Raw genomic sequence first — 16,552 nt, 5'->3', positions numbered from 1 at the left:
AGTGCATCTCCTCCTCATGGATTGCACCAGATTTGCCCGTTCTTGCTGTGAGATGTTACCCCACTCTTCCACCAAGGCACCTGCAAGTTCCCAGACATTTCTGGGGGGAATGGCCCTAGCCCTCACCCTCCGATCCAACAGGTCCCAGACGTGCTCAATGGGATTGAGATCCGGGCTCTTCGCTGGCCATGGCAGAACAAGGACATTCCTGTCTTTCAGGAAATCACGCACAGAACGAGCAGTATGGCTGGTGGCATTGTCATGCTGGAGGGTCATGTCAGGATGAGCCTGCAGGAAGGGTACCACATGAGGGAGGATGTCTTCCCTATAACACACAGCGTTGAGATTGCCTGCAATGACAACAAGCTCAGTGCGATGATGCTGTGACACACCGCCCCAGACCATGACGGACCCTCCACCTCCAAATCGATCCCTCTCCAGAGTACAGGCCTCGGTGTAATGCTCATTCCTTCGACGATAAACACGAATCCGACCATCACCCCTGGTGAGACAAAACCGCGACTCGTCAGTGAAGAGCACTTTTTGCCAGTCCTGTCTGGTCCAGCGACGGTGGGTTTGTGCCCATAGACGGCGTTGTTGCCGGTGATGTCTGGTGAGGACCTGCCTTACAACAGGCCTACAAGCCCTCAGTCCAGCCTCTCTCAGCCTATTGCGGACAGTCTGAGCACTGATGGAGGGATTGTGCATTCCTGGTGTAACTCGGGCAGTTGTTGTTGCCATCCTGTACCTGTCCCGCAGGTGTGATGTTCGGATGTACCGATTATGTGCAGGTGTTGTTACACGTGGTCTGCCACTGCGCGGACCATCAGCTGTCCGTCCGGTCTCGCTGTAGCGCTGTCTTAGGCGTCTCACTTTAAGGACATTGGAATTTATTGCCCTGGCCACATCTGCAGTCCTCATGCCTCCTTGCAGCATACCTAAGGCACGTTCACACAGATGAGCAGGGACCCTGGGCATCTTCATTTTGGTGTTTTTCAGAGTCAGTAGAAAGGCCTCTTTAGTGTCCTAAGTTTTCATAACTGTGACCTTAATTGCCTATTGTCTGTAAGCTGTTAGTGTCTTAACGACCGTTCCACAGGTGCATGTTCATGAACTGTTTATAGTTCATTGAACAAGCATGGGAAACAGTGTTTAAACCCTTTACAATGAAGATCTGTGAAGTTATTTGGATTCTTACGAATTATCTTTGAAAGACAGGGTCCTGAAAAAGGGACGTTTCTTTTTTTGCTGAGTTTAGTACTCTGCTTATAGTGAATATGGTTATAGTGGTCAACCACTTTTAGTGATCAATTTCTCCTGCCTGGATGTGATCCCTGTAAGAGGAGTTCTCAGTATTTCCATATGCAAGGCACTTTTAAACAAGGCATATACAGCACATAAGGTTGCTTGGAATAAGAGCATGCCGTGTGATTAATGTACTGCAACTGTAGTGTAAAATACTGTGCTCTCTACTGAGACAGGAAGCGGTTAAAACATCTGTACTCCCATCCGATTGGCTGCTCTCCAGCTGCGTGGGCTGACGATAAACGGGTGCCAAACAAATTAGGCAGGAGAGAAAAAATATGCTCACCACAACAAAAATCACCAGACATCTTTTTGATGAGACATTTACTAAATAATCTCCCAATTAGTGTTCAGGCCCCTGGCCTGTGTGGGTGTGTGGGGGGGCCCCCTGGCCCATGTGTTGGGTCCCTGGGGCTAATTGAATGACAATTCATCCATCTAAAAACAGGCCTTCACACTCCCTTCTCTCTTCTCACTCACTCTTTTCCGTCACTCTCTGTTCCTCCTCTCTGTTGCATGCTCCCTTTACATTCTTTCTTTCATTCGCCCCTCATTCTCTTTCTCTCCCTCCATTGTCACGTTGGCTTGTTTAATCACAGTTCCGGACCGCTTATCACCAGAGTATGTGAACGGAACTGGAGCGGAGCAAAGAGTGCCCAATTTGACTGTGAACGAGATTCCCAAAGGCTGCAGGGTCGGCCTAGTCGCCCGCTCCAATTTCGCTACACTTGTGCTCCAGTAGCGCTCACTTCATGAACTCAGGTCATGTCTGGCCCGGCATGCATTTGTAGTCTACTTGTGTGCTGCTAAAGCCCCTTGCTTTAACTACTGTCATGGAGTTCACTAAATATTGTCATAAAGAAACTGACAAAGCACACAGGTGCAAAATCAAGGTGACTTACAAAGATGAGGACCAAGAGCAAGAGAGGGAGTGTGGTGATGTAACTAAAGAATCATTGTGGAATCTGAAAGGACACATATCCTGAAAGCATGATGGTGTGCTTACTACATGCACATGCTAACAGAAAGGAACGAGGTGGGTAGCTAATTAAGTGTGTCATTGTAGCAAATTATTTACAAACTAAAAATCAGATCTCTTAAAGGTTTTGTTCATTTTTGCTCTATTATCTCTATACAATAGGCAATTGATTTTGGCCCAATAGGCCTGGCATATGCTCACTTTCAAGGAGCTTTCCGTTTGATTGGTTTATTTTGCCTAAAAACCATTTGGCCTACCTATAGAAAAGTTGAAAAACAACTCTGCATGTCCGCCCAGCCTGGCAAGAGTGGCAAAAAGGGTGTTTAGCATCCCCAGTGGCTCTGCAAGCGGGTAGAGGATTATCTCTGCTGCTGGCCTGTTCTCCAGGCACCATCGCAAGCTGGTTAAACTCGTATTTCTAAAATAAATTCAAAGACACTGTAGACTGAGCCTAATAAGACATTTTTCGTTTAACTTGGATTTAAATTCTAAGTTACAGCCTATATGCGGAATTTATAGACTTGAATGATTTAATATACAAAATGTTGTTTAAATGCAGAGTGCTTTATGTCCCTACCAGCCTATTGTGTCACACTCGCAAATTCTTCACAATGTATTTCTTTGCCTTGATATAATATCGACAAAATAATAAATGTCCGTTCGTTCTTAGGCTCTCTGTCTGGCTCCTGACCTATTTAGAGTGTTATATGCTGTTTAATATGACATGTAGCCTATTTGAAATGATGAGGGCTTCTTACATTCACCTTTTCATGTTTATTAAAGTACTTTTCATTCCAATCATATGGTTTGGTTTCAATACTTCACAACCAAATTGTAGGTCCAAGTAGTCACTAAAATAGATAGGTGTTGGTTAAATTGTTATTTTAATGAATGGAGCTAATTTGTGGTATACGTTTTTTTTCCTGTGAGCGTGGAGCGGTTTTTAGCGGTTGGAAAGGATGTGGAGTGCCGGAGCAAGCACCGCTCTGTGAGCGATAGCAGGATTTCGCACCGCTCAACACCGTGCACATACCCTGCTTATCAGTGAGAGGTCTCCAAACAGGCCAGAGAGCTGTGGCCCAAGGGCTCTCATTACAGATAGTTGACTGTGCGCACACACACACACAAACATTACACAGTGTACACACAGGCTCACAAACTATCTCCATCTTTCTCTCCCTCCTTAAGTCCTTCCCTCTTGCTCTCTCTCTCCCTCTATTTCCCCTCCCTCTCCCTCCCTCAGTTCCATCAGTTAGTCCAGCCTATAGATACATTAACAGCTGATGGTGTTTAATTAAGGCCCAAATTGAATCAGCATCTATTAAATCTTTCCAGCATATCAAAGAGCCAGGCGTGGGGAGAGATTTAACGCACCCCCAACATATCACTAACCTATCTCCAACGCATATCTAATGCATGTTGACAGCTACTGCAGTCCAGAAGAAAGGGCGACCGGAGGGAAGAGTGGGAGAGGGGGAAAAGAGAAAAAGAGATATGGAGGGGGTGGAAAGAGATGGGGAGAAAGAGTGAAAGAGGATAAGAGAGAGAGAGAAAGGTAGAGAGAAGGAGAGAGGAAGTGGGGGTTTGGCTGGAAATGCTATTGGATCTTCCTCGCTGAATTCCTGAGATGATCCGTATTTCCTGTTCCTTGGCACCAGTATCAAAGACAGTACAGTGAGACGAGAGGCCGGGAAAGAGTGTGTTTTCACTGAATACCCTCTCCCTCTCCTCATCCTCTCTCTATGCCTTCATACACATACTCTCTCTCTCCCTCTAACAGGGCCTGTGGAGCTCATATACTCTCTGTCTCTCCCTCTAACAGGGCCTGTGGAGCTCATATACTCTCTGTCTCTCCCTCTAACAGGGCCTGTGGAGCTCATATACTCTCTGTCTCTCCCTCTAACAGGGCCTGTGGAGCTCATATACTCTCTGTCTCTCCCTCTAACAGGACCTGTGGAGCTCGCATTCCCTTTGTCTCTCCCTCTAACAGGGCCTGTGGAGCTCATATACTCTCTCTCTCTCCCTCTAACAGGGCCTGTGGAGCTCACAGCAGACACATACAACTCTTTTCTGTTCCATCCCTTTCTGCTGGGTTCGTTCACACACACACACACACACACACACACACACACACACACACACACACACACACACACACACACACACACACACACACACACACACACATACACACACACACACACACACACACACTCCGAGGTCTCCCCACCGCAGGCCCCATGGCAGATCGGCTTTCAGAGAAGAAATATGATGTGCGTGCGGTCAAATTAGAGATTCCTTCTTCTGCACTAACACACACGCCATCCCTCAGAGAGAGTTCCTGTCACCACTGGCTGAGACACTGATAGGGCGCTGGGCTTGTCTTTGGAGCTTTAACATACTGCAAAGGATTACACAAAAACAGAAACACATGAACACACACACACACAAACATTATTATTTCACATTTGTCTCTTACCCTCTCCCCCCACACCAATTCATCTCTCCTATCTCTCCTGCTACTAGTGATGATGTTGGTCTGGAGGGGATGAGAGCGAGTCCAAGCCCAGCATCAGTGCTTGGTTTGGGGTATGACTCAAGGCTGCAGTGCCGGTGGTTGGAGGTATGCAGCTCCACACATGAAAGAGGGGACGAAGAGAAGACTGTGGGCCAGGAGCAGTTTTGGTGACTGAGGACAGGGAGCAGAGATCAGGGTTGTGGCCCAGACATGGTGCCTGATTGTGGACATAACTCTGGGTGTTCTCTGGTGGCTGGAGGGAATTGAAGTTGTGTGTGCAGTTTGTGTGTGTTTTCTGGCTGGAGACGCAGAGGCATGTTGCTGTGCCATGTAAACACACAGCCAGGCCTGGCAGCTGGCCAACACGGCTGTTCGGGGGTGTGTGTGTGTGTGTGTGTGTGTGTGTGTGTGTGTGTGTGTGTGTGTTGGGAATAGAACAATAAAACAAGTAAAACACAAAAACATTAAACAAGCAACAACCCTGTACTGTAACTTAACAACAGAACAGTGTCTTAAAGCTATAGGAGTCAACATTGAAGTCACCACTAACTATTTAGCAGGCAGCTTTAGTCCAGAGCAGCAGAGAGAAAAAGCAAAGCCACGAGTAAGTAGCAGCGGTAGTGCTATACACCATTCATCAGCCCACAGTAGGGGTTAGTGGTGCACTCATTCACTATCACACCAGTACAGCTGTAGTAATACTACAACAATACTGAAGGCTATTACAGAGGCTTAGCAGTGAGTCTCTATGAGAGGCCTGTAGTCCAGGGCTGTCTGTCAGCGTTAGCACTCACACACACACACAGTTTGAGCTCTCCACTGTCATATTAAGAGGTGTCCATCCAGAGGAAGACATAAACAAGACACAGGACATGGCTTAGAGAGACACGATGCCAAGAGTAGATTTCTGGCAGGACGTGGTGTGATGAGCGAACACGAAGAAAAACATCCAACTACTAAGGGACACATTTACACACAGAGACACACATGGATAGTGACGCACACACACCCAGACACACTCAAGTCCCACAGCCATACGACTCAATGACAGATGCCTGGGGCAGTTACCCTAACATAACCCCCTAATACAAACACACACGTCCCCCCTCACTGTTAAATCCTTTAATGTGTTATCAGAGGCCAGCCCACTGAACACAGGCTAATTCCAGCACATTCCAACACTGCATGGGGTGGAGGCCCCCAAAACATCAGGACCTGGCTTTGGCAGGGTGGACTACACACACACACAGACACACACACAGACACACACACAGACACACACTCAGTCTACGTAGCAGTAGTTTCACCCGTCTCTCCCTTCGTCTGATCCATGACATTCCCATACCAACATTTGGCCTGTTACTGTACACACGTGTTATTCTGTCTCTATAGATGGCTGATCCACCAACTTAACTGGCCGGTCCAACCGTGCTTTTAGGAGAACAGTCAACAGTTAGGAGAGAATAACAGGAACCCTGGTCTGTAGGAATACTGAAATGACCTGGGTGGAGGGTGCACACACACAAACACACACACACAAAGATGTGTTTCTTTACAACACACACATACAGCTAATTACATATAATCAGCTCATACACACACAAGCCGACAACAGTGACAAAGGGCTTCTTAGGCAATCAAGCCGTCTTAACACACCCACTCACAGACACACACACACACACACAGACACACACACAGTGGACTTACAAGAGGAGGGGCTTGCGGCAGAGCACCAGGGCGTCGTAGAGCACACACACCCCGAAGACGGTGATGCCCGTCTCCTTGACCAGCATGGCACAGGTGCCCAGCAGCAGACTGGCACCCAGCGCCCACACAGACACCGTGGAGGGCAGAGAGTCTGCAGAACCAGATCCACACACACCCACACACCTGGGGGGAGAGAGGAGGGGGAGGAGGGAGTGCTATTAAGTAAAGAGAAAATGACGCCCACAGTGTAAAAAAAACTACACAATCCACCCCCCAGAGTAGTGACAGAGAGAGAGAGAGAGAGAGAGAGAGAGAGAGAGAGAGAGAGAGAGAGAGAGAGAGAGAGAGAGAGAGAGAGAGAGAGAGAGAGAGAGTTAGGGTTTTCTTACCTAATATAGGAGAGAAAGGCCAGGAGGAACAGCATGCAGGCCAAGACATCCGCCCTGCCCACGATACCAGACACCTGAAACATGCACACATGAGTTGACATTAGTCCTGCGGCTCAGGTGACCCGGACAACCTGTAGACTAGCGACAGAGTAGAGTGGGTGTCCATAGGTAAGTCTATTATGTTGCTAGGTTACACTGAGACACAGAACTCTGTTACATAGCACTGTGTTATGGTACAGTCTGTCAGCAGAAGTCCAGAGACAGTTCAGGGCAGGTTGGAGATGAGACAGTAATATCTGTATATTTACCACAAAGTGCCCTGATGTTTGAGTCTCTTCTCCAAGAGAGAGACCTAGTTAGGTGGCAATACTTAAAGTGTGATATGTTAGCTGGTGATATGTTAGGTTGTGTTACAGTTCTGTTTGGGTCTGGGGTACGTTATGTTCCAGTGAGGTCTGCAGTTTGTAAGTCTCTGCTGCAGTGAGGTAGTTAGTCAGACTGGATGAGCACACTGACATGTCCAACTGGGACTGAGATAAAAAACACAGACAGAGACAGAGAAATAGAGCGAGAGAAAGACAGAGACAGAGAGAGCGACAGAGACAGAGAGAGCGAGAGCGACAGAGACAGAGAGAACGAGAGCGACAGAGACAGAGAGAGCGACAGAGACAGAGAGAGCGACAGAGAGGGCGACAGAGACAGAGAGAGACAGAGAGAGCGACAGAGAGGGCGACAGAGAGGGCGACATAGACAGAGAGAGCGACAGACACAGAGAGAGAGACAGAGAGAGAGACAGAGAGAGAGAAAAAGTCATACTCAGAGATGAACAGGGTCGGATAGGAGCTGTGGGATCATAAATCTCAAAACCTCCAGGATAGGAAGACGGGGGGATGGAGAGAGGGAGGGGTAAGGAGGAGAGAGGAGCGGGATAGCAATAGACGAGGAGGACGGGAAGAAGTAGATTGATTGCCACCCTCTAGAGAGTCTGTAAATATAACAGTCGGTCCCAGAACCTTTTAATCAAACTGGCAAAACAGCCAACCTCTGTCACTGTGTGTGTGTGTGTGTGTGTGTGTGTGTGTGTGTGTGTGTGTGTGTGTGTGTGTGTGTGTGTGTGTGTGTGTGTGTGTGTGTGTGTGTGTGTGTGTGTGTGTGTGTGTGTGTGTGTGTGTACAGGGACCTCGATTCGGTACGCACTGTGAATCCGAATTAATACATACAAGATATATTTTAAAAACACTAGGCTAACACTGCATTTTAGGCCTCTTGCGTAAATCTGAGCTAAAAAAACAACTAAATTTCAGGCTATTCCGTAAACAAAAACTACAGCCTATGTGCACGTTGCAATCCCTATAACAGCCCGGAACTAGTTTTGTGCGATGGCGAATGATGGAGTCGTTAAATCAGGATACTCTATCATCATTTAAATCTCCAGTTTGGGAACATTAGGGCTCCCCAGTAGATTAGAACGGCGATGGAGAGAGAGAGAGTGTCACCACCGCTCAACGAGAATAGCCTATGCAACTGCCAACACACTTCGCCCCCATTTCAGAAAACAGGTAATATCCGCTCTATATGAGCAAGCTAAAGCCATAATTGTCAATGAATTGGCCAATGACCCTGTGTTGTACTTACTACAGATGGATGGACCTCCAGGGCTACAGAGAGCTACTTAACAGTCGGCAGGTTTCCAATGGCCCAGATTTATTCGACAGAAGCAGAAGACACGTGTAATGGAAACAGCCGATATAGGAGACATTTTCAAAAGATCGACAACATTTTTATCCATTTGACAAGGGTGGGTTTTTATTTTGTCGAACTTTCTTTGTGACAAAATGATGGAAATGTTTTTTTATATATAAATTATGATTGGCGAATACTTTTGAAGGTCATCACCTAACTATAAGCTCCACTCTACATTTAATTATATTTTTTCCAACTATTAAAAAAACAAACATTTGTCAAGGATTATCCTGACTTTGAAGAATGCCAGAATTGCTTTTCTGGTTGACTGGCAAGTTTCACCATCCATTTATTTCAGATGTACAGTAGTGCACGTTTCCCAATGGCACGGACCATGTTGGCACAGGATAATTATTAGAACATGGCTAATATTAGTAAATGATTGCATTCTATACATGCTGGCTTTCTTCAGGCTCTACCGGAGACATGAGACAGATGTGAGGGAATACAGTCTGTCACCAGTTTATTCAATTTGACTAAATGGGTCACAGAAACAGTTCAACCACAAACATGTTATTCGACATTGTAGGTTTTTGCAAAAAAGTTTTTGATTTTGTTTGTTGCTGTGGCATCTTTATGTCCAGCTGTTTTTAAATCGACACAAGATCGTTCAAATGGAAACACACCCTAGCAGGCAATAGTCGCGTCTATTTTCTATGCAAACGTTCTAAACTTCAAAGAAAAACGAAATAACTGGACAAGTTAATAGAAACATAGCTAGTGAGAGCCAGGTGTGGGAAATGAGAAGTAGACACGCCTCCTTTATGAGAGTCACACAAGAGCGCATATTTTTATTTTGGTAAGAAGATATTATAGCATAATATGTCTGAGCCATGTTTACAGATTCATTTCACATGCATATTGCACTTATTTGAGTGTTGTTGTTGAGAAATCGTCGGTTTGTATTTAAGAAAATACAAAGTGTTGGTATTAATCCTGATGGTGCCCTCATTAAGCATTATTTGACTCATGATCATATATGGAATCAGGAATGCAAACACTTTGTATTTTTCTAAATAAACAAAAATGAACTACAGTAACTGTTGGCATTTCCTTTTCCTGCTGTAGAAGCTCATCAGTAAAGCAGGGGGAGGAGCCCAGTATCTTATATATTTCATTCAAGAAGACAAGAGTCTTCCACCCTTCCCTGTCCTCGCTCTTCTCTCCCACCCCCTCATCCAACTGCCCTTCATCCTTCACCTCTGTTCTTTCTCTCCTTTCATCTTCCTCCATCCATCCCTGCCTCCCACTGTGACTGAAGGTGACTCAGCAGTGTCATCTCGGTACACACACCACACATTCTTTAACAGTATATCTCAACTCAAAAACACTCCCAGCCTTAACACTCACTTAAAATATCTAAATCAGACCTTTAATGTCCTACCCCATGGAGTACCCATGGAGTACCAGCTGTGTGTGTGCGCATGCAGTGAGAAACACACATTCTAGAACATTCTGAGCCACACCCTTCTAGGGCTGCAGCTGTTTCTAATAGAATGTGCTTTAGAGACACACCCTGCCCCCTGGAATTGTCTAATGGGACATTTGGTACTGATTTACTTCTCTCTCTCTCTCTCTCTCATATGACTGGAACTGGGGATTTGAGTACTCTATCCTGATCGCACACACACCTACTACAGTAAAGAACTACCTTACCACACTACAGTAAAGTACTACCTCACCACATACCTCTACTACAGTCAAGTACTACCTCACCACACACACCTACTACAGTCAAGTACTACCTCACCACACATCCCTACTACAGTAGTCAGTAATTAGCCTTGTCCAAGCAAGAACGGCCTGAGCCCATCCTGTTTCTGTAGCGTGAGGCAGCTTGATGTACAAGTACACCCCCTGGGCAGGACGCTAGTCAGTAGCATACTACTCCTATTTAACCCAGCACCAAACATGTCCATAAACGGACATAAAGGTGTTTCAATAGTAGCTATCGTGTTGACCAGAGCTGCTGTAATAGTAAGTATGTCTCTCCCACCTCTCCACTGCTGTCTCCTGGCCTGGTCTTCTCCACACACACTGGGCTCTCTTCACTGGCACAAACACACACACACACACACGCACAAACACACACACACACACACACACACACACACACACACACACACACACACACACACACACACACACACACACACACACACACACACACACACACACACACACACACACACACACACACACACACACACACACACACACACACACACAGACTACCTCATTCTAGCCACTTATATCATTTTGCAGGAATTTGAACACAGCTGCAGCTTCCCCACTCTAAAATCTACACGTGGAGTAGAATATACAGTACAGCCCAAGGACACAGACCCAAACACATATATCACACACATCACACACACACTCTCTCTCAGGTCTGCAAAATAACAATTTTCTCAATAACATGGTTTTAAAAGTCAGGAGAAAAATGACTATCTACAGTATGGCGTCCCTCACCTCTGTCTGGCCTGTCTTTTCCCTACAGCTAACACACTCAACATCTACTTCGCCATGCCAACCATGAGTGTGCCTAAGTGGACAGTGAGACACACAGACGCTCAGTGGGATCCCCACATGACCTGACCAGTCTGTCTCAGCAGCCGCCATTGAGAAGAGAGTGGGATGAATGGAGGGCTTTCAGCCTTGAACAGCACCTCCATTCACTGGCTGCAGATCTGAATGACTGCATCTTTATGGCGGCCATATTGGATAGGGAGACAGGGACTGTGTGATGCCAGGAGCTTCACGGAGAGGGTGGATGAGGGATAGGCCACTTTTTAATCGCTGTCTGATTGTGTGTATATCCCTCCTCATCAGTATAAGTGAAGTGACCTCCAGCTGGTCCCCTGGCTAATGACGTAACCGGTTTACTGCACTGAGTTCATCAGACTCTGGCACCACTGGCACAGTCACTCACTGCAGAGACACAGCACTGCCAAAGACCTGCCACTACACAGCCGCGGCATCAGCCCCAGCCCTCAGAATGACTGACTACTTACTGCATGACTGCCTGGCAGACTGACACTGGGTGGAAATGGGACTGGGACTGAAGCTCCTGAAAACCTATGCTAGGGAGGCTAGTACTAGTATGAGCTAGGAAGCTAAAGACTAATTTGAGTGGCTGTGGACAGGGGTTATGAGCTGGAGGTTGGTCCATGATTAGTTTATGGTTTAGGGAGAAGGTTGGGCGATGAAGCCTGGGCTGAAGCTGAGACTGGGGCCAGATGGAATGATGAAGGGACCTGTAGGATTAACACCAGAGAGACTAAGGCTGATTGGGATGTTAGACACAGACTGGGAGTAGTGTCTCTCTCTCTCCTCCTCCTCCTCCTCCTCTTATCCTTCTCTCTCTCCACCGTCTCATACATTCCTCTGCCCCCTCGCTCTCTCCACATTTTTCTCTTTCGCCCTTTTCATCTATCTCTCTCTGTCTCTCTCTCTCTGTTTCACTCTCTCTCTCTCTACAGAGCACTAACTTTAACACATCAGTCTTTCTTCTTCTTTCACCTGTGAGAATGAATTATGATTCGCCTCCACACGGGATTTGCATTCATTTCCCAAATTGTAAAAATGCCCTCGCTACTTTTGAAACATTCAAGACCAAATTCATGGAGCTGGAACTGTAATATGAAACCGGGAAGGTTGTCTTTTCCAGACTTATTGAACAGGGACCCGATTCCCCAGTAGTGACACGAGTGAGTGAGAGCCCTGAGCTTGTCTCACATGCGAAGGCACGGTCACAGATAGCCATGTCAGAGGATGACTGCACGTGTCACAAGGTAGTGGTACTCCACAGTATGTGAAGGAATCCATGTGATTGGTCCTACACGTGAGGGAGGAGTCATTGAGAAGAAGCATGTCTGCTAGAGGGGGTGGTGTGTGTGTGCATACTCACAGCCTCAGTGTGTATGGGGTGCACAGCGAAGAGGAGGGCGGTGAGGAAGGCCAGACGGGGGTCGTCGAACACGCAACGATCACACGTGTGCATGAGCAGACAGGTCACGGCACAGTGAAGACACACGTTGACCACATGGAAGTAGAGAGGGGTCATTCCACCCAAGAGGATGTTCAATCTGATAGAGAGAGAGAGAGAGAGAGAGAGAGAGAGAGAGAGAGAGAGAGAGAGAGAGAGAGAGAGAGAGAGAGAGAGAGAGAGAGATATTACTGTTAATTTGTATTGTTTATTTCACTTTTGTATAATATCTACCTCACTTGCTTTGGCAATGTTAACACATGTTTCCCATGCCAATAAAGCCCCTTGAATTGAATTGAATTGAATTGAGAGAGAGAGAGAGAGAGAGAGAGAGAGAGAGAGAGAGAGAGAGAGAGAGAGAGAGAGAGAGAGAGTTTACTGTTAATTTGTATTGTTTATTTCACTTTTGTATAATATCTACCTCACTTGCTTTGGCAATGTTAACACATGTTTCCCATGCCAATAAAGCCCCTTGAATTGAATTGAATTGAATTGAATTGAGAGAGAGAGAGAGAGAGAGAGAGAGAGAGAGAGAGATTGTAATCACCATTTTACCATCATAATTAGAGAGAAAAGAGACTTATTCAAACTAAAACTGCAGGATATGAAACATTTGCTGCTAATGCATCACAGCCACACTGTGTCGGGAACTGTGACCCTCCTTTACAGTTTCCTCCATCACCAATGACTACAGTCCAATCACGGATGGGGTCAATTCCATTCGACCATAGTCAATTAAATTCAGGACGGGTATCTAACTTAAGGTAATTACATGAATTGAATACAATTAAATTTCATTTTGGTTGAGGATATTCCCTTCCCTTAATTACCAGCTTTTTGATGGTGTAATAAGGCTGAGATAAGCAATTTGGAATCTTCATATAATATATCTTATATCTGCATATATTAGTCTGTTCAAATTACATTTTTCCCCCACCCACACAGTTATAACACAATAGTAAAATCTCCATTACACAGCCAAGTACAGAAAACCATTAGTTCAGGTTATATAAAAACATTTCTCCGTGAGATTGTAATTACGCCCTCATATATTAAGCGATTCCTCCCCCGTCTCAGAGTAGAGAAGAATCCCAAGCCCAAACCTCCATTATGAATTCAATTACAGCACTACACCATCTCTGTAAAACAGCCTGTTTCTCTCATCATTAAACAGTCTGCACAGTCTGAGTCCTAATACTGAAGAAACCCATACATTTCCAGGATGAAAGACTTGGAGAATCTGAAAACAGAACTTAACGAGACAGAAGGGAATCTGAAGAGAACATAACATGGGTTTTAATGGGGGAAAGACCGTAGAGCTGATTGTCATACATAAGCGATAATGGGGACGCCTCATAAAAGCCATCGTCCAATCCGTTAAGTGATGATGAAAAGCAGGCTCCACCCCTCCTATATCCTGTGTTACATCATAGATCATACATAGTGGATGTTGTAGCATGCCCTGAGGAGAGGGTATTAACATGTGTAAGCCGGCCCTCTGATTGGATCGTGTTATAGGCCTTCTCAGTGAGTCATGGCGGATGTGCACTCTGTTATTAAAACTAATGCATTTCAATTAGAGACCAGACACTGGACAGTGGACAATTTCCTGACAATGTGATCTGACCAGGAAAAACAAGGCCTTTCTTATAGCCTACGACTAGGATCTGGAGGTATTCCACACCACATCCCCTGACCAGGAAAAACTCTAGGCCCACCACTGTATAGGTGTCATTTTTGTTTCACCGTTGCCTAGCTGCAGCACTATAGTGCCTGTATTGTGATAGAAGTGTTGAGCCGTGCAGGTAGAGTGGTTACACTGGTCAATTCTGAAACAGACAGGTATCCAGCTCCCAAAGGACAAAGTAACTGTCCCCAGGCAGCCTGGTTGTACTGGAGGGGACAGGGGATATGACAGAGGCTTCAGCAGGTTTTGTGTCTTTACACTTTTGTACCATGTTTATGCTATGTCCTCTGTGTGGGATTCGGGAGGGGCGGCTGGACCGTAAGCTGTGACGTGATCTCATAGCCTGTTTTTCTGTCATTCTCTGTTATTATGCCCCTCTTTTCATCCCATTCACTCCGTCCCTCCTTATATCTACCCCCTTTGTCCCCATCCTGCTCTCTCCCCAAAGCCATTGTTCCATTAGTAGGCTACATTAGAGTGCTTCAGGGGTGTGTGTCCTTCACCTTGAGGACCGTCTCAGAGGCCCGACAGTGATCACTGACACAGAAACACACTGCTATAGTGAGCACAGGGCCCCCACAGGCACAGGTGTGGTGTATGTGTGCGTGCGTGTCATATTCCTGACCTTATTTCCTTTGTTTAGTCTTTGTTTAGTTGGTCAGGACGTGAGCTGGGTGGGTGTAGTCTATGTTATGTGTTTCTTTGTTTAGGTTTGTCTTATTGGCCTGATATGGTTCTCAATCAGAGGCAGGTGTTTTATGTTGTCTCTGATTGGGAACCATATTAAGGTAGCCTGTTTTCACTGTTGGTTTGTGGGTGATTGTTCCTGTTCGTGTGTTCATCTGTTCTGTGTTCCCATGTTCAGGACTGTAGCGTTTTCGGTTCCTTCTGTCAGTTTGTTGTTTTTGTTCGTCGTTTAAATATCCTAATTAAAATATGGATTATCATCAAGCTGCATTTTGGTCCTCCTCTCTTTCACCCGAAGACAGCCGTTACAGTGCGTCGGTGTGTGTGTATGAGGTGTGAGTCTCCGGGTGTCAAAATGGCAGATCTTCAAGGACATGTGTGTGTGTGTGTCCATATGTACCACTGTCCCATATACTGTACATGTGTAAATATGCCCTTCTCCCAAAATAATGAAGCATACATGTAAATGTGAGTCAGATTTGCCCAATTTAGTCTGAATTTAAAGAAAATACAGAGGAGACCAGACAAGGCACTGTAGTGCCACTGAGACACTGACAACTTCCCTCCTCCCTTCGCTCTGTGCCGTCACAAAGTATTGGACTACAGGCTTGAGACAGACAGACACGCAGGAGTAGCTTGTGTAAGTGCGTGAGCGTACACACCACAGAGAATACATCTGGCCGGCTTTGGGCTATATGTGTAGATGGAGATTCAGCTGCTTGGCTTGGCAGCAGTGTGTGGGTAACCAACTGCAGAACCAGAAGGAGAGCGCTACACAACCAGATGCTCCATCCATCGCCTCAAAAGAGAGAAACACATTCAAGGCCTCAGCACATCAGCACAGCAGCCTTCCCTCTCCCCCTTAACCAGTGCACTAAGTATTCAGCACACACACAGCAGCTGACAACCTCTCTGTTGTCATAATCAGCATCACGCGTCTCCAGCTCTGAATGTGCCCTTTTCAAAGAGGATGTTGATACCTACGCTGAAACACTGAGGAATGTAGCTCGGAGAGAAGAAACACTTATTTGACATTTATTTTCTGGCGCTTCGTGCCGTGTCGGGGAGGAGCAGCACATGGTTGTCAGACGGTACAGGCTCTGAGAAGAGGTCAGAGGATACAGCGACAGACTGACAGTGGAGATGATGTCTTACTAAGCAATCAAAGTATTACAATAGATAAGTCCCATACATAGGATGGTGTGTGAGTGTGTGTGTGTGTGTGTGTGTGTGTGTGTGTGTGTGTGTGTGTGTGTGTGTGTGTGTGTGTGTGTGTGTGTGTGTGTGTGTGTGTGTGTGTGTGTGTGTGTGTGTGTATCCACAGCCCTGTGCAAAGAAAAACCACAAAGCTTTACCAGGCAGAGAATGGGTCTATCCTGTGGTTGTCTACCGCCTGATGGTTCATATTAGTATTCCATCTATTGTTTATATTTAATCTTTCCTGTCTGCTGAAGAAAACCAAGCACTTTGTGCCCTCACTGACTACATACAGACCTGCTGGACATGTCTATTATTATAACACTTCACTTCACCCTCTTTTGGGCGACGG

The 16,552-nt window shown here is 46.0% G+C and overlaps 1 protein-coding gene across 1 annotated transcript in view; it reads right to left on the bottom strand.

Annotated features, from left to right (window-relative positions):
• Positions 1 to 16,552, bottom strand: part of LOC139565969 (protein O-mannosyl-transferase TMTC1-like) — a 93,946-nt gene that overhangs the window by 75,804 nt on the left and 1,590 nt on the right. The window contains exons 2-4 of the mRNA XM_071386707.1: positions 12,552 to 12,729; positions 6,899 to 6,972; positions 6,510 to 6,692 (exon numbers count right to left, since the gene is read on the bottom strand). Of these exons, the coding sequence (XP_071242808.1) occupies positions 6,510 to 6,692; positions 6,899 to 6,972; positions 12,552 to 12,729 (435 nt within the window). The remainder of the gene's footprint in view (positions 1 to 6,509; positions 6,693 to 6,898; positions 6,973 to 12,551; positions 12,730 to 16,552) is intronic.

This window comes from Salvelinus alpinus, chromosome 37, assembly GCF_045679555.1.
Source record: "Salvelinus alpinus chromosome 37, SLU_Salpinus.1, whole genome shotgun sequence".
NCBI classification, from domain to species: Eukaryota; Metazoa; Chordata; class Actinopteri; order Salmoniformes; family Salmonidae; genus Salvelinus; species Salvelinus alpinus.
This window is presented reverse-complemented; position numbering and strand designations above follow the sequence as displayed.